Source organism: Cetorhinus maximus, chromosome 25 (genome assembly GCF_964194155.1).
Source record: "Cetorhinus maximus chromosome 25, sCetMax3.hap1.1, whole genome shotgun sequence".
Taxonomy (NCBI): Eukaryota; Metazoa; Chordata; class Chondrichthyes; order Lamniformes; family Cetorhinidae; genus Cetorhinus; species Cetorhinus maximus.
Genome location: NC_135903.1, coordinates 2,675,827 through 2,695,080, shown reverse-complemented (window position 1 = coordinate 2,695,080; position 19,254 = coordinate 2,675,827). Strand labels below are relative to the sequence as shown.

At 45.5% G+C, this 19,254-nt stretch overlaps 1 protein-coding gene across 5 annotated transcripts in view; it reads left to right on the top strand.

Moving 5' to 3' along the window:
- LOC144667809 (NGFI-A-binding protein 1-like) overlaps window positions 1-19,254 on the top strand; it is a 47,370-nt gene that overhangs the window by 16,757 nt on the left and 11,359 nt on the right. For 3 of the 5 annotated variants that reach the window (XM_078529272.1, XM_078529275.1, XM_078529273.1), the window contains exons 3-5: window positions 11,417-11,550; window positions 15,339-15,459; window positions 18,778-18,897. In XM_078529272.1, coding sequence (XP_078385398.1) covers window positions 11,417-11,550; window positions 15,339-15,459; window positions 18,778-18,897 — 375 coding nt within the window. The remainder of the gene's footprint in view (window positions 1-11,416; window positions 11,551-15,338; window positions 15,460-18,777; window positions 18,898-19,254) is intronic. The other 2 variants (XM_078529274.1, XM_078529276.1) reach the window with 1 other exon arrangement.

The following is a 19,254-nucleotide window of genomic DNA, read 5'->3' as shown; positions in this document are numbered from 1 at the left end:
CCCTCGCCCCACAACCCTGCGAGATGTCTGCACCCCTCTGATTCCGACCGGTTGAGCATTGCCCAGTTTCCTTCTTTCCACCATTGGCGGCCGTGCCTTCAGCTGCCAAAGCCCTGAGCTCTGCATCTGCCACCCAAAGCCTCCTCTCCTCTCTCTCTTCTGCTGTAAATCACTGCTTAAAACCTACCTCCTAGTCCAGGCTTTCGGTCACCATGTGTGACTCGGTGTCAAATTTTGTCCAATCACAGTCATGTGGAGGTTTTGCTATGTTAAAGGCTGTACATAAACGCAAGCTGTTGTTGTTGAAAAGGGGAGAAAATTGGAACATGAGACCAGTCACTTTCTGTGTGTATCTGTGTCCAGTCTTACTTATTTTTGTGCTGTCATCAGTGAAAATATTCCAAATCTCTTGAATTCAGCAACAGGATTAGCAATGCCGTGTTATAACATTAATCTAGAATTATTATATTTTTTTAAAAAATCACAATTTCTGCCATTTCACCCAAAGAAGATCTTGTATTTTATAGCACCTTTCACAACCTCAGGACACCCCAAAGCTCTTGACAGCCAAAGGAAGTATTTTTTTTAGAAAGTGTAGGCCCTGTCGGAATGCAGGAAACATGGCAGCCAATTTGCGCACAGCAAGCTCCCACATACAGCAATGAGATAAATGACCAGATCGCCTGGAGGTCCCGGCGTTTTATGTTTCATTTTTTCAAAACGTATACATTATTCATAAAATTTGTAACACACTGTGTTACACAACAGTTCTAATTGGACATCAAATGAAGTGTAATACAGGTCATTTTCTTTCCACGCAGTGCTTGAGGTGCCTCACTATAATCATAGTTACAGGTCATATTCACAATGTATATTTCATGTCAAACTTTCCCGGGTGTGTACAGCCCAAGAGACAATACAGAGTTTCCAGTCCCTCAGCGTACAATGGCAGGAGGGCCTTAGTCTGTGGCCTTTCCCCATGAGCCTTTGCGAAGGCTGCCTGAGACACTTGCTCCCCCCTGGATGGGGATGAGCAGCGACATGTTTGGGTCTGTCACATCAGTAAACTCAGTGAAACACACTCCAAGAGTGCTGTGACAGCCAGGGACAGTGTGTGTACTTGCCACAATCAGCACTTTCAGGCTTAAAGCTGCAGCAGTTTAAAGGGAGTTATGAGGTGACAGCGAGAATTTATTTCACTTCAAAGACTTGTTTTTAAGTAAAGATTTACTTCAATGTCACCACCTCTTACCTAACCTCAGTGAGCATGTCCAAAAGCACGATATGAAAGGCTGCCATGTCTGGTGTGAAACTGATACTCTCCTCTCTTTCGACTTCTAAGTTTTTGCGAGGAAGAATAATGAGAACAGCGCACAGTTTACATCCTCCAGGCTGTTGTCAGATCGTTATCGTATGTTCAGCCATCTTGAAACCCAGTCCCCAAACCAAAGAAAGATTTGAGGCAAAGAGTAAAGATAGACCCAGGAAAATGAGTCCGAGCATCTTGGAAAATCTCCACACAGTCCACAGTCCTGGTTATCGTGTGCGGTGCCGAGTGCGTTGAGAAACACACTCAACATGTGCCTACCTTCAGTCCATATTCACAGCCCAAGGATGAAATTACTTCCTTCCCTTTTCTTTTTAAAGCCTTTTACTGCCCCCCTCCTCCCCAACTCCCTGCAAAAAATAACCTGCCCACCCATCCCCAGTAGACATCGGTCTTGTTCTTTCAGAGAATTGGCTGTTTCTTGCGTGTGAGTTTAGATCACAAATGTTTGAAGGCTACTTGACCAGGGAAGCCATCACGGACTGGGCTGAGCCTTTCATCGGCCAAGGTCATCAGGGGTCGTTGGGAGGTAATTAGAGCCCGAAATGTGCCTGGCCTTTGTCCCCCTTCTCTAACGCGAAGGTGCTGAGTGAGGCCAGTTGAGAGTAACTGAAAGTTGGTGTGTTTGTGGCAAACGTGGAGTTGCATTTGAGATTTTCTACAATTTTAAACCCCGCTCCCCTACCTCCTCCACTGGCTCGGGGGCCCGGGGGTCAGGGGTGATGGGGGAAGGGTATAAAATTCTCCCTGTGTGCATCTGCCCCTTGGATAACCGAGCCAGATTTCATACTGAAAACAACAGGAGCCCCTTTCTTAGAATTTCAATTGAAACGGAATCAATATAAAAACCAGGTGTTTTCTGTGCAAACGTTTCTTCATAAATTAATGAAGTCAAAAGTGGTTCTGTTGGTTAACATTAGCTGTTTGATCTGTTGAATATTATGTAAGTCAACAGCTCAGGGAACAGACACATCCAATTACTGCACTTGCTGACCCATTAGAGTGAGATAGTTGTGGGATGACATTAATATCCCATTGCTGCCAGCTTCCTATAGGGTGTGAGTCCTGTTGTGCTCTCAGGTGGTGTGTAGACTTCAGAGGCAGGACAGCAACTGGAGCTGGAATGCAGGAGATTCAGTCGCCAGACTGAATGTATTCATTACTTCAGAATGAAATTCAGCAAGGTGACATTTGAAGATTTATCAGCTTTGCACATTTGGAATTGAAAATGAGAAAGAACTTAACATTTATATAGTGTCTTTTGTGACCTTGGGATGTCCCAAAGTGATTCTATAGCTAAAGAATAATTATTTTGGGTGAGCAGTCCCAATTTCAGCTGTGGCTCAGTTGGTAGCACCTCTCGGCTCTGAGTCACAAGGTTCTGGGTTCATGTCCCATCCCCAGACTTGAGCACAAAAATCAAGGCTGAAACTCCAGTGTGGTACTGAGGGAGTGCTGCCCTGTTGGAGGTGCTGTCTTTCGGATAAGACGTTAAACTGGGAGCCCCATCTGCCTCCTCGGGTGGATGCAAAAGATGCCATTGGCACTATCTCGGAGAACAGCAGGGCAGTTATCCCTGTGTCCCAGCCAGTTTTTATCCCTCAATTAACATCACAACAAGAAACAGATTACCTGCTGATTATCACATTGCTGTTTGTCAGATCTGGCTGTGCGCAAATTGGTTTCCTACATTACGACGCTAACTACATTTCCGAAGCACCCCATTGACTGTAAAGTGACCTGAGATGTCCGGCGGTCAAGAAAAGTGCGATATAAATGCAAGTCTTTCTTTTCTTTAGTATAAAAGCAAAATACTGCGGATGCTGGAAATCTGAAACAAAAACAAAAATTGCTGGAGAAACTCAGCAGGTCTGACAGCATCTGTGGAGAGAAAGACAGAATTTATGTTTCGAGTCCGTAGGACTCTTCTTCAGAACAGTTCCCTGAAGAAAAGTCATACAGACTCAAAACATTAACTCTGTCTCTCTCTCTCCACAGATGCTGTCAGACCTGCTGAGTTTTTCCAGCAATTTCTGTTTTTATTTCAAATGAATCCCTGTTTAATGAGGGGAGGCATTTCATTGCAGAGTGACCAGGTTTTTTCAGTGTACTGATATCAAGTTACTAGAGGAAAAATAACACTGAAGCTAATATACTTTCATGTGTGGAGTTAGTCATTATGTCACTACATAACTACCATGTTAGTAGCTATGTCACTACCATCATCAACACCAGCAACAACAACCTGTATTTATATAGTGCCTTTGACATAATAAAACAAGGCACTTCCTCATGAGGGTTAGAAAGCAAAATTTGGCTGAGCCACATAAGACGATCTTAGAGCAGATGTTTAACAGCTTGGACAAAGAGGTAGGCTTTTAAGAGTGTCTTATAGGAGAAAAGAGAGGTAAGAGGCAAAGTGTTGTAAGGAGGGAATTCGAGAGTTTAGGACCTAGGCAGCTGAAGGCATAGCCGTCAATGGTGGAGCGATTAAAATGAAGGATGCTCAAGAGGTCAGAGTTAGATGAGAGCAGATATTTCGAAGGGTTGTGGGGTAATATAACGTCCAGTACTTCACCCTCTGTTACACAGTTCAAGGTGCTTTTTTCCAGATACACGCCGGGTTTTGGAAGGACAGCAGTCTGTGACTGCTTCCCTGGCGATTTTATACCTTAGCTCAAGTGAATGTCGTGTCATCATTTCAAACACTCGCCTTTGGAAGGAAAGTCTTGCGCTTAGATCATGTGCCCCATAAATAGTTTGTGTTTGGCTTTATGTAAACCCTATGTGACAGCACTGCATTCATCTCCCTGCTGCTGCTGCCTTGCTTTGCGCTGTGCGCTTCCTGCTTTTTGAGGTCGGGACGGTCCCAATGGGCTTTTTATTTAATTTATGCTTGTGTTGTGGCAGGCTATCACAGAGCGTGTGTCTGATGATGTAGAGGGTGAAAGGAAATGTTAGGAATGCAGAACAGCCTCAGAATCAGAGTTCAGCACGTTAAAGGTATGGACAAGACCTAGTGCCAACATGTGATCTCCAGCTAAGGGTGTGCAGGCCATCAACATCAGAGGGGGAGAGAGGATTCTGTAGGGGTGGACTCGTGTGGTTTTGCCTGGGCTACAGCCAACCAGAGTATCTGTTCGTCACTGCTTGTGTAGGGGGCTAAGTTTCAGAGTGTCTTTGTTCCCCTACGTGACCGAGGGTAAGTTCCTGATTGACTGTGTGGGAGCTCAGTTTCAGCGTAAGTGGATAAATTCCTCACCCACTCTGTGTAGGAGTTTGGTTTCAGTGTCTCCCCCTCTCTCATCCTCCACTCTCAGCCTGTGCCCTTTCACAAAATCACAAAACCGCTAATAGATTAGGACGGCCATTCAGCCCATTTTAATCCATAACCTCTCCCATCCCCTGCATTGCTCAATCTAGTTATTTCTTGAATGATTCCAGTGTTTTCATCTTAACGACTGCCCAGGACAGGCCATCCCAAGCATTGAGCATTGAGCAATAAAGAATATCCTCATGTCAGCCCTAAAGTTACCTTTCTTTACTAGTCTGAATCTGCATCCCATTCTCCTACTTGCACTGTTGAAGTTAAAGTATTATTTTGGGTTTATCTATTCCATACCATTAACTACCTATAAATTCACCTCTCACCTCCTACCCATGTTGAGAAGTCCATATCTAACCATAATTTTGTCTGAAATCAGACTCCAGACTCAGACGGTGAAGTCTGGATTCTTGCCACTTTCCTTATTAATGCTGTTCTCGCTGTACTCCGAACCAGTCTTAAATGTCGGTTCCACAGAACCTTTCTGAAGCTATTTTTAGTGTTTTTTCTCACAGCCTGAGTATCTGTTCCTCAGAGTTTGTATGAAGCTGTTTGCTGATCTAGACTGGCATGTCTAGCAACGCCTTGATTTCAAAATTCTCATTCCTATTTTCAAATCCGTCCACGACTTCTACCCTCCCAGTTTCTCCTCCAACCCAACAACCCTGTGGGATCTCCACCTGTCTCCAGTTCTTGTGCAATCCTGATTTTAATCGCTCCAACATTGGTGGCCATGCCAAAGTGGCCAAGCCCCGAACCTCTGGAATTCCCTCCTTAAACCTCTCCTTCCCTTAAACTCCCTTTTGCCCTTTAAGATGCTCATTAAAACCTACCTCTTTGCTTGTCCTGTTATCTCCTTTTCTGGTTTTATATCCAAGCTTATTTGATGCTCCTGAGAAGTACGTTGGGGTTTTTTACTATGGGGAGAATTCTCCCCCCCCCCGTCGGAAGGGTTGTGTGGGGGCGGGTGGGAGCAGGCGCAAACCTGATCGATGCCCCCGATTGGGTCCATGCCTCCATTTAACGGGAATTGGCCCGCCAAACATGACGTGCGCCCGGAAACGCTGTGCGCTCCCTGTGCGGACGGGGTGAGCGGGTTCCATGCACGCAAAAGAGCGCAGAAATCTCCCCGAGGCACAGAGGTGCCTCAGGAAGATTAGTTTAAGGTTTAAAAATTTAAATAAAGAACAGAAAATATTGTCATGTGACAGTGTCACATGAGCTAGGACATGTCAAGGAACATTAATGAAAAAATTGATGTAATTTATACACCCTTCATATGTGGATGAGGTTCCATGATAAATGCGAAGGCCGCCTGGGCTCTTTGCCTGCCCGACAACCTTAAGGTTGGACGGGCAGCTCAGTTTATTACTTGAATTGATATTTAAATGACCTTAATAGGCCTTTGACAGTTCGGCTGCGCACCCGCCGAACTGAAAATCTAAATGACGCGCGGTGACATCAGGACGCACGCCCGTGTCATTTTACCCCTCAGCGAGCGGAAGCAGGGCCCCGCTCACCAAGCCGAAAACTCTGGCCTATGTTAGAGGTGCTTTATAAATGCACGTTTGATTTTCATGGCCACACGGTGCATTAGTTTTCTTATCAGGAGTAAGAAGGTACTTATGGAGTCCTTAAGGCACAGAAGGAGACCATTTGTCTGTATTTCAATATAAAATAATCACCTCAAAGGGAATGTCAAAATGATGGAAACTACCCCAAAAGATGTCAAAGTTTCCCGTCGCTACCCTCTCCCGTCTCGCCACCATGGATATAAATTTGTTCCAGCAGAGTTTATACGATTCCAAACCCACCACTGCAAAAATTGCACTTCTGCATACATCAGTTTATTTTCATGGTGGAATACATCACATATCGCTGCAGTTTGTTATGATGTTCTGGTCTCCTGTGTGATTTTTTTCACACATCTGATGTGAGGCTATCGGATTTCATCTTTCTCAGGAAGGGCCTTGTAGAATTGCAAGTGTCAGCTGCGGTTCAGTTGGTAGCACTCTTGTCTCTGAGTGACAAGGTTTTTGGGTTCATGTCTCACTCCAGGGCCTGAGCACAAAAATCTAAACGCTGACACTCTACTGCAGTACTGAGGGAGCATTGCACTGTCTGAGGCGCTGCCTTTCAGATGACATGCTTAACTGAGGCTCCGTCTGCTTCCTTGGGTGGATGTAGAGGAAACCATGGCACTACTCGAAGAGGAGCAATGGAGACTTCCCTGGTGCCCTGGCCAATGTTTACCCCTCAAAAAAACAGATTGTATCTGCACGTTATCACATTGTTGCCTAATGCAAATTGACCAGTGTCTCCTGTATTACAACAGTGACTACATTTCAAAAGTATTTCGTTGGCTGTAAAGTGCTTTGAGAAGTCCGGTTCTCAAGAAATGCGCTACATAAATGCAAGCTTTTCTCACTTTAATGCTAAAATCTAATGGAATAAAGGAGTTGAAATTATTCTGTCACACTGAAGCAGCGACCTTAGACATTATCCTTAATTCAGGGCTGTTTTTTCAGCTGGACAATATTCCTTTGAGTTTTCAGCTTTATTTTTAGTGTTCTTTTTCAGTAACACAATGTTAAATACGTTTCTATAAAATTACTCATGCAAATTAGGAGCAGGAGTAGGCCATTCGGCCCCTCGAGCCTGCTTCGCCAATTCAATAAGATCATGGCTGATCTGATTGTAACCTCAGCCCCACATTCCTGCCTACCACCTTGCTTATCAAGAATCTAACACGAACTATTATAATAGAGTCGTAACCCTGTTTGGTTTGACAGCTAATGCTCGGTTAAAATAGCGGAGAGAGTCCTGCAAACTCATCGAGCTGCTAACACGTTTGAAAATTTCTTGCTTTAAATCCAACTCGAATCTCTTCTTGTCCTGCTGCTCCAGGTTTTTTACAGTTAATTCCCCCTGAACCCAGCCCCTTTCCCTCGCTGTTTTTCCACTGTTCCTGTTCTTTTGTCTCCGTGTCACTTGTTCTCTGTTCCTCTTTGAGTTAAACGTCTCCAAATAAAGGCAGCGATCCATCTGCCAAGCCTTCCTGTTACTGAAACCGAGCCTTATAACTTCAAAGGAACATAAAAGAAAACGAGCTGCTTTTAAACAAGAGAGGGGCATTCAGCATTCCTGGAGAGAGAGAGAGAGAGAGAGAGGGAGGGAGAGAGAGAGCAGCCTGGGAAATTAGGTGCATGTTGATTGTGATCGGTGTGGGATTGCACGATCACTCGTGTTAGTTACGGCTGAGCAGAAAGCCTGTGTACTGACAAAGGAGAGTCAGAATGGTGTTACATAAAACTGCAAGACTCCATAAATTATACTTTACCAACATGGATTAAGGTAACGAGCTGACAGAAAGAAGCCACCCACAGCCCCTCCCCCCCGCCCCCACCCCCCTCAGTAAAAAATTGCCCTGCTTTTGTTTTCCACTGACTTTCAGATTTTATTCACAACTTTTATCAAATGGCAAATTTCAAAACTGGAATAAAAACGAAGCACTGTGGGTGTCGAAAATCTGAAATAAAGACAATAGGCGCTGGAAAAACTCAGCAGGTCCGGCAGCATCTGTGGAGAAAGAGCCCAAGTTGACGTTTTGAGTGGGATATAACCTCTTTGGAACAGTTCTGAAGGAGCCATTTTCTGCTCGAAATGTTAGCTCTGTTTCTCTCTCCACTATTGCTTCAACACTGGAATGGTGAACCAGCCTGGTGTGTGCAAGACTGGGGATGAAGATGTTGCCTTTAGTTTAATTGAAGTTTGTTTTAAATAACCCTAGGTGGGTGTAAAATATGAACAGTCAGCCTCGGCCCCTCTAACGAAGCCAAACTAGAGCGTTTTCTCGGTCAGTTAAAATCACTGTTTTGGGGAAGTGCATTCCACGCTCGTGAAAATATTTCTTGTGTCTAAACTTTCCCCACCCTGGACACTGCTGGTCTCATTTTAATGATCTTCCTTAATCTCAACAGCTGTAAACCTTTTAACAGAGTAAATGTTTGAGTTGCTGTATTAACACTCTCCGGAATTGCATCTTTTGGGATATGGATGAAAGTGCGTGCCTAAAGAGTGAGCATTTTGAGCTATCTGAATGTTGCAATGTCAGATGCGTAGGAAGACTCATAGATTGCTCCCAGAGTTTCAGCCAAAACTTAAAAACCATAAATCACAGGCCTGCAGGCTTTGACACAACATTTCTGACTAAATATTTATTCCTGCCTCTGATTTATAAGCTATCACATTACAGGTGTGCGTGATAAACGGTTTAGTTTATGACTGTTTAACTGCACAAATTTGTGGATATTTTGGGCTGAATATTAGCCTCCAAAAAGGAGTATGGCAGAGTTATGTGAGATTGTAGCATGGTTACAACACACAACGAGGCTATTCGGCCTGTTGTGTCTGTGTCGGCTCTTTGCATGAGCAACTCACCTAGTTCCTTTCCCCCTGCCTGTTCCCTATAGCACTGCAATCTTTTTCCCTTCATGGAATTACCCAATTCACTTTTGAAAGCCACGATTGAATCTGCTTCCCACCACACTTCAAGGCAGTGCGTGCCAGATCCTGACCACTCGTTACATGATGAAAGTTTTTTTCTCATGTCGTCGTTGCTTCTTTTTCCCATCACCTTAAACCTGTGTCCCCTGGTTCTCCATCCTTCCACCGACAAGAACAGTTTCTCTGTCTTTAACTCTTAAAATGTCAAACCCAACCCGCCCAGGCCCGGGTTTAACAGAGGTGAGACAAGAGAACGGGCAATGAACCAGCTTCAGGAGGCAGGGTAGGCATTTTAAATATTTGAATGAAGCTGGTAGCCTTAGTGTTAATCTGCCTTGTAGGTTTTGCTATCCGAGTTTCTCAAGACTTGGAGAAATGAGGTGAGGGCAGATCGGGGAAAAGATAAGCACATTTCCAGCACTGCTTGTGGGCTAGGAGGAGCACGAGTGCTTCCCCCTCCACCAACCCCCACCCACCACAAGCCCCCTCCCCATTAGATCCAGCCCCATATAAACACCCCAAGGGTCCTTGATTTTAACACCTTGGTTTTAAAGCTCTAACCCTTGTTTTCAAATCCCTCCTTGACCTTGCTCCCCCCCTATCTCTGCAATCTCCCCCAGCCATACAACCCTGTGAGATATCTGTGCCCCTCTAATTCTGGCCTCTTGTGTATTCCTGATTTTTATCCCTCCACCATTGGTGGCCATCCTCTCGGCTGCCTAGGCCCCAAGCTCTGGAATATCCTCCCTCCATCTCTACCTCCCTTTCCTCTTTTAAAACAATCTGCTTCCTTGACCAAGCTTTTTGGTCATCTGACCAAATATCTCCTCATGTGGCTCAATGTCATACTTTGTTTTATAATGTTCCAGCGAAGCAACTTGGGATGTGTTATTATTGTTAAAGGTGCTATATAAATATGAGTTGTTGGTGTTGTTGTTGGGTCAGGGTCTCTTCTACGCTTCCAGTCGCAGCTCATGGCCCCCGAACGGCTTCTGCTGCCTGTCCACCAGTTTGACTTCCGGACAGGAAAACGTCTGTGCACCCTGTGGAGCCAAAATTCGGCAGCACGTGCGGGGAAAGCCCAACTCCCAGGTTTCCCAACCAATGCACACCGCCCCCCCCCTACCCCCAGCCAGGAGCTGTCTACCACCCCACCCCCCACCTCCCCCACCACAAATAATCGCGCTGACACATCCTACAGATCGCTGCAGCCTTTTCCTCAGGACCTTTAACCTGCTGCATTGAGACAATAATCAAACAGTCACTTGGGAGGTACAGAACCTGAATATTGCTGAAGAGAGCGACATGTTGCTGAAACTGTGGCAATGCCTCACCTTTCAGCAATATTCAATAACTGAGATCACAGCTTAGATCACAGACTGTCAGGGGGAGACCAGTTAAAGATAATTGATCCTATAGGTGAATAATCTGCTAACTCTCAGTTCTAGACTGAAACATGACGATCAGAACTTTAGTGAGGTATTGGAGAATCCCAGTGCCATTGGAATCAGACCCCAGCAAGAGGTGGTTAGGCCTGGGTTGTGTGTGATAGTGTAAAACGGGTGGATGGTGAGTCAGTATTTTGTCTTGCGTCTCTCCCTTTGAAGTCAATGGCTGTAAACTTGCCATTATCCAGTTTTACAACCAGCACACACCATCTCAACCTATCCGAGTGTCTTCAAAGGGGAGTGGGAAACAAAGGGGATAGAGGATGCAGCAGCTGCTATCGCCTCTTGGTGAAAAGCACCAGCTCTTTACTCTGTGCTTTTCCGGGTTGGCACTGGTTTTGATTGGGATCCCGGGAGCTGATCAGCGTCTGATCCCAAAGTGTGGAATGATGCATGGCCATTGAGTTGTTGTCTCAGTTGGATAGTATTCTTTGAGTTTTCAGCTTTATTTTTAGTGTTTTTTTTTAGTAACAAATCAAATGTTAAATACGTTTCTATAAAATTACTCTCTCATATGAATTAGGGTCAGGAATAGGCCACTTGGCCCCTCGAACCTGCTCCAATCAATAAGATCATGGCTGATCTGATTGTAACCTCAACCCCCCCATTCCCACCTACCCCCTTTCACCCCTTTGCTTATCAAGAATCTAATACAAACTGTTATCATAGAGTCGTTACCCTGTTTGATTCGACAGCTAATGCTCAGTTAAAATAGCGGAGAGAGTTCTACAAACCCTATTGTATCGCTGCAGTCTTCCAAGCTGGAGTGGTGAGCCCAGGTTTAACCATTTGATTTGTTTTGCTTGGCAGGTAATGGTTAACGAAGCGGCTGCCCAGCTCTGCCTGATCGACACCACTCTGCTCGCCAGGCGGGACGAGCTCTTCCCACTCGCCCGACAAGTGGTCCGAGACTCCGGGTACAAATACAGTCACAGGTATTCCAGGTAGGGAAGGTGGTTTAACCCAGTCAGGGCCCACCCCTCCCAGCCACAAACCACAGAACCTGACACTACCAGGGCTAACTATTGAAAGCACGCAGCTTGTGGTCAGCCCTGAAAGGACTGGACACCACAATAGTGTCCCAGAACCTGTGTTTGTGGCAACATGAATTAATACCTCACCGCCACCAAGGATTCCATTGACCAACTGGACCATAGCGAGAAATACCTTTCCGACATAAAGATTTAAGAAACAAAGCAAAGCTAATTTGAATATATCATAATGTGAGAAAACAGAAACACTGGGCGGAACTTTACAGCCCTGTTGTGACAGGGCGGGGTTGTAAAATGCGGTGAGCTGTCCAAAAGTCCATTGACTTTGGCAGGACTGTAAAATCTGGCCAGCAGGAGAGGCTGTAAAATTCTGCCCACTGAATAAATAGGATCTATATTATATATAGAATATATATGCAAAGTTACAATGTAAGTAGATTGACATGAACTTTTAATGAATTCTGGGGATGTGAGTGTCTCTGGTGACAGTATTTATTGCCTATCCCTAATTGCCCTTTAGAAGGTGGTTGTGAGCCACCTTCTTGAACCGCTGCAGTCCGTGCAATGAAGGTACTGTTAGCTGGGGAATTTCAAGATTTGGACCTAACGACCATGAAGGAACAGTGTGTGATATGTGTTCAAGTTGGGATGATAGTGAGTCATACATAGCAGGAAAGTCCCAGGTTCCAGCCCTGGTCAATGTTGCATTGGCAGAAGTGGACAGTTATAGTCATTATGGCACAGAAGGAGGCCATATGCCCATCGAGTCCACCCTGCCGTTTCCCTGGGCTAAGGAAGGTTAAATAAAGATTCCCACTCCTGCTCAATTGCGGACGTCAAGGTGTAATGTCCCCAAGGAACCTTCTGACACAAAAAGGTAGGTTTTCCGACTACGTACTCCCAGTGTCGACCCTCATCCCAGGGGAATGCTCTCTGGAACATCACACACATGCCCTGCCCACCCCATGATGTTTAGTCCATTAAAATTAATAAGGGTAAAATTGCAGGCTTCCCAGGTGCAATTTCCCATTTGTCCTCCTGTTGGGCAAGAAAGGAAGTAATTGGAGACTCGTTCCTTAACTCTCCGTGCTTACACGATGCACAGCTACATGGACGAGGGGCTGATTGGTCACTGCCACCCATAAAAGCTTGTCCTACCCCATAATACTCACTCCGCCCAGGACTGGAGCAGAGAACAACAAATAGATTGTTCTGAACAAAATGGAGTCACTTGGAACCTGTTTCCTTTTTGCTTTGAAAATGCAGCTCTTTCCGCAACAAAATTCTTTCACTTGCTTAAGAAATTGAGAATTAATATTGATTTAACCTTGTTCGACACCCAAGGGCATCCATTTGTATTGGATAGCTGCTTTCTGAAGCCCCTTCTCCAGCCTTAACTGCCCTATTCATATTGCTGAACATTTCTACAGCAACCAGTTCATGAGGATTTACTGAGTTCCAATATCTGTGCCATCAATAGAGCAAAGTCGGTGCACTGTACAGGCCAGCAGTGGTGAATCTGTTTTGCAGCCTCTTATTGTTGGGTATCGGCCATCCACTACTCACCACCAGTAGCTCTTTGTGAGTTTTGGTTGCATGTGGTGCCATGCTAATTGGTGTTTAGATGGGTGACTGAGGCAACACTGCCAGGTGTCTGTGGTGTGATTGAAAGGCATGGACACCAGTTTTATTCCCACCAGTTGAGTCTGATGACAGCAAAAGCATTTAAAAAAGTATTTGCATTTATATAGCTCTTTTCACATCCTCAGGACATCCAAAAATGCTTCCCAGCCAGTGAATTACTTCTGAAACATTGTCACACAGTCAAGCATCACAATTAATATACACACAGTAAGGCCCCACAGATCCCAGATCCTTTTGCACCCACATGACCAGAAGACATGGTCTCGGTTTATCTGCACATTGGAAAGCCCTGCTGATGACCACTGCCTTTTCTCATTGCAAGAGGCACTAAAGAGCAGATGCCTGTGGCACAGGAGCCAGTGAGAGAGAGAGCCTTCCGCAGAGATGGGGAGAATAAGACCAAAGTAAATGGCTTCACTCTCCAGGTGTTTACCCTCTGGCAATATACCTTCCTCCTGAGTAGGAAGTTGTGGGTTCGATCCCCACTTCAGTGATCTGAGCACATAATCTGGGCTAACAGTACTTGGAGAGTGCTGCACGGTCAGAGATGCTTCTTTACGATGAGATGTTAAGCTGAGGTACCAGTCTGCCGTCATAGGTGGATGTAAAAATTCCCATGGCACTACTTGAAGAAAGGCAGGCATGTTCTCCTGGTGCCCTTGGCCTATATTTATCCCTACCTCAACATCATGAATAAACAGATTACCTGATCATTATCCCCTCGCTTTTTGTGGGAGCTTGCTGTGCGCAAATTAGCTGCTGTGCTTCCTACATTACAGCAGCGACTACATTTCAAACAGAAAAATACTTAATTGGCTTTAAAATCCTTTGGGACATCCTGTAACTGTGAAAGGCGCTATATAAATGCACATTCCTTCAAAAAGCTGAATACTGCAGATTCTAGAAATTTAAAATGAAAACAGTAAATGCTGGAAATGCTCGGCAGGTCAGGCAGCCTCTGTGGAGAGAGAAACAGGGTTAACAGGTCAGTGGCCTTTCATCAAAATCTCTCTCCGTAGATGCTGCCTTATCGGCAGAGTATTTCCTGAATTGTGTTTTTTTAGTTTTGCATTCTTTGTTTCTTCTTTCTTTGCTCTAATGTTTAATCCGAGGAACGACGGCCTTGACAATGCAGCACTCTCTTGGTCCTGCATTGAACGGCCAGCCTAGGATGTACGCTCAAGTCTTTGAGTAGGAAAGGGGTATGGAGCTATAACACTCTGAACTCAGAGGTGACTGCACAGCCAAGCTAGTGCCTGTCAATGAAGGGAGTTCCCCATTTCTGGCGAATGTCAAATATAAAGAGGGCGGAGGCTTGGTGAAACCACTTTCTGCAAGTTATTCTATCTCCAAATCTTAGCTTCCCAGAAATAATTAGTAGCTATTAGGAAATTAATGATTTTATTGGAATCTGTGACAAGATGGATTCTAGGATTGCCAACACCCTCCCAGACCTGGAGTCTCCAGGAATTGATGTTAATCCCAGGGAGCATCTCAGGAGAAAAATCCTAAGAATGTTAAACATAATTTGTGTTGTTTTCATTTTCTTTGAACTGTTCTGTTTATTAGTTTTAAAAATATTGGAGATAGGAGAACAAGGCTGTTTGCCTGACAGTCAAGTCTCATCCAATTGGATCCTGAAGAGTCTTATTTGTTTTTCAATTGGCTGGGAACGCAGTGCACTGCGAGGTCAGATGTGTTGGCCAACCAGTGGCAGGAGCGTGGAGGCCGGGGATTTGGAGGAGGCAGGAGATGCTGAAAGAAACCTCCTAGAATACGCTTAAGCAGAGTTGGCAATCCTACTGCATCTTGAACAAGCTATTCAAACAGTTGCTTGGTAATGCAGAACTTTAATCTTGCTCAAAAGAGAGACATGTTGCCGAACCTTTTCGTCTTGCACTCATCAGGACAAATGCAAGAATGCCAAATTTCAAACAATCACTATAGTATAAGTTGTTGCAGTCGTTTTGAAATTTGGCATTCTTGCATTTGTCCTGATGAGTGCAAGACAAAAAGCTTCAGCAACATGCCTCTCTATTCAGCATTAATGTTAGATCGTTTCGAAAGTGATTAGGATCATCTCTAATGTTTTTTAGATCCAAGTTTGCAGATGCACCAATACCTAAAAGGCCAAGGCTGGATCCCAACGGGCAGTACTTGCGAGATGAGGTTCACACTCGGACTGTGCAAGCAGAATTGATGAAACTGAAGAGACAGGTGAACGCCACTTGCTGTTTAATTTCCAGTGTTGTCCCTGGGGCGATACAGGATTATCCATCCCCTGGCCACAGCCCAGTGATCCCTGCTGCAAAAGACCATGTGGGTAGATGTTGGGGAGGAGACGATTAGGCTAAACTCTGATTCCTTCCCTGCCTTCATACCTGGCCCTGCTTCTTGCATCTGCTTTGCCCAACACCAGTTTCACCTGCTGTTGTCAGGGCTCGGAGAGGGAAATTGGACTGGTATGGGACACATGGGAGAATCCTCGAAACCCAGGGATAGTTAGAGGAGCTGATCATTCCAGGATGAGAAGTGAGTGTGACCCATGCCGTCGATTTGTGTCCTTGGAACACGCGGCCATAAGCCTGGGTGCTCAGAGCAGCGGGAATGATGTGCTACGTACTGAACGTTCTTTGCTCCTGGGAACGTCTCAGCTCAGCAGCAGGAAATTTGCTTCATCTTTTAGATTCCGCCTCCCCTCCAGCCCACCGCCCCATCACAGACCCCACACCACACGCAAGTAACAAGGAACTTTCATTTGTGTAACATCTTTCACATGTCCCAAAGTGCTTCACAGCTAGTGATCTACTTTAGAAATGTGGCGGCTGCTTCTCAGTCAAATCTAGCAGCCAGTCTCATAAATAACAAGTAAGATAAATGGCCATTTAACCTGTTGTGGTGGTAATTGGTTGGTGGATAGCTGTTGGACAGGACACTGGGAGATATGTATATCTTCCTCCTACACTTGAACAGTCAGATAGGGGCCTCAATTTAATGTCTCATCCCAAAGATGGCACTTCTGACAGTGCAGCACTCCCGAACTCTCCTTCAGTTTCTTGTGGCCACGATCTTAAACTTATGCCCTCTAATTACCGATACGCCGACCAGCGGAAATCATTTTTCCTTGTTTACCTCACAGCAGGACTTCCCAACCTGTGGGTCACGGCCCCCAGTGGGGTCGCTAGATGAGAGCTCGGGGTCATGAGCTCCGAGGCAGCAATGGCTGTCGTGGAGCTTGGACCTGCTGTGAGGACCCTTTAAATCCTCATGGCCTGGATGTTGGCGTCGGTGTGTGGGGGGCGGGCCCCACACTCCAACGCGCAAAATGATGCGTTTGTCCCGACGTCACTGCGCATCGTTTAGATATTTTGTTCGGCCTGCATACGCCAGAGGCAGCTGTGTACCTGCCGAACTGTCAAAGGCCCTTTAAGGCCATTAGGAAACTAATTTAGATAATTAACAGAGCCCAAGCAGCCTTCACATTTTTCAGGGGCTGGATGAGGTTTCCTGAAGGTTTAATAAAATCAACAAATAAATTTTGCTAAATTGACAAACATGTCCCAGCTGATGTGACACGGTCACAGGCGGGGACATGTCTAAATAATTTTCCTCTTTCTTTATTAAAAGATTTCCCGATGTACTTCCTCCCCCTGAGGCAGCTCTGTGCTGCGTCCTTTCGCAGGCCCCGACTCTCCCTCCTCCCCCCCACCCGCACAGGTAGCACCGAGCGCTCCTGGCCGTGTGTCACGCTGGGTGGGCCGTCCATATAAATGGCGGCGCGCGGCCGATCACCTAACGCCCGCTCCCGCCCGGCCCGTCCGACACAGGTAAGTTTCTGGCCCATGTCTCTTTTAACGGTGGGCATGGCCTAATTGCCAGTGAAAAGCTAAGTGTTTTTTTCAAAAAACCCTGCAGTTGAGTGTAAGCCTTTCCCTCTCCCCCTCCACCCACTGCTTTCACAGCTCTACTCCCCCCACCCAACTCTCACTCTGGGATCATAGCAATTCATAAGCCTCAAAATGGGGTCACGGTGGGCAAAAAGTTTGGGAGGCACTGCCTCATGGTTTTAAGTCTCCTGTTTAACCTGCTCTATCTTAATGGAAGGAGCTGATGTTTCTCCAGCCTCTCCTCATAATAATGCCTCTGGTCTCTGGTATCATCTGAATAAGTCTCTTTCTGCACAGTGTGAGTGGCCTTTGCATGCTTCTTGGAGTATGTCACCCACACTGGACGCGAGGTTATAACTGCAGTCCAATCGCTGATTTCAATGGGTTTAGCATTTCCTTTTTGTACACTGTGCTTTAGGATTGTAATGCTTCTCTTACAGCTTCATAACTTGTCCTTCCACTTTAAAATGTATAAAAAACTTTTTGAGCTGACTTCCTCTTTTTCTTTTTGGTGTGAATTGCTGTTCAGCATCATTTTGCCAATTTAAGTGATTACAGCATTCTGGGGTCATGTGCTGTGGGCACTTCCAGTCCTTGTGCACCTCACAGAGTTTAAAGAGATAATGCTAAACCCAACCGTGGCGTGACCTGCCCTCCCCTGGAAGGGTCACAGGCTAAAGATCAGGAGCAGGAATCTTGACATTTTTCCCTTCATACCCCACTCTCCCAAATCAGTCAGCAATGGGGCTGATTATCCCTTCCCTGTAGGAGTAGGCCAGTCAGCCTTGTGAACCTTTGCTGCCATTCAGTGACACCATGGCTTACCACCTAGTTCCATATACCCACCTTTGCCCATACCCCTTAAGGGGATTTTGGTCACTTTGCTTAAGGAGAGACTAAATTGCATTGGAGGCAGTTCAGAGAAGATTCACTAGCTGTTTCCTGGGATGAAGGGGTTGTCTTAAGAGGAAAGATTGAGCAGGTTGGATCTACACTCTTTGGAGTTTAGAAGAATGAGAGGCGATCTTATTCAAACATATAAGATTCTGCGGGGGCTTGACGGGGTAGGTGCTGAGAGAATATTTCCCCTCTTGGGGGAATCTAGAACTAGGGGGCACGGTTTCAAAATAAGGGGTCTCCCATTTAAGACGGAGATGAAGAGGGATTTCTTCTCTCAGACGTTAGTGTTGGGAACTCTCTTCCCCAGTGAGCAGTGGCAATCGGATCATTGAATATAATCAGGGCTGAATTAGACAGATTTTTGATTGACAAGGGAGTCAAAGGTTATGGGTGGGTGGTGGTGGCAGGAAAGTGGAGTTAAGGACAGAATCAAATAAGCCATGATCTTTTTGACTGGCAGAGCAGGCTTGAGGGACCGAATAGCCCACCCCTGCTCCTTTTTCTTATATTCTAATGGGTACTGAACCATCTACTTTGGGATTCTTCAACCGGAATTGGTTGAGTGAGTGCAGGTCAAAGTTGGCCAGGACACTGATTAATATCTGTGAAAGTTATTCATTTGATGATATGTCCACCAGTTGCTTTCTTAGCACATTAGGCATGGCCGTAGACACCATCGCACTGGTTGCCCTGCGTGCTGCCAAGTACTAAGGGGAGTTCACATGTTTTGTCTCTCTCTCTCTTACAGGAGCGATTGCTGGAGATTCAGGCTATACTGGCTGGCATTTACCAGAAACAGGAAACCCTAAAATCCAAGATTATCCAGGAGGAGCTTAGCCACAATGTGGCTGAGGTCCATGAACTTCAGGTGAGCTCTCATACTGCGATACTGAAGTGAAATTGCTTCTGATTTGCCACAGAACCCTTTCGGGATGCTGGTAGCTCAGAGGTTTATGTATTCTCTTCCAGTAGTTAATGGACTAGTCTACTGTTAGAAGTGATCCCATGACTTGCTGACCAATTCTGTGTGTGCTAATAGCTACACTAACCACCAATTTAAGATAATCAGTTGAGCTTATAACGTGGTTCATTCACACTTGCTAGAAGCGACGTACATTTTTACACAGGGGCCCATTCTCTGCAAAAAAAAAAGGAATATTTTCAAGCCTGGTATCTTTTTTGAATTACCTGGGAGCTTGGGTGGCCTATGGTTCTTCATTGCTTC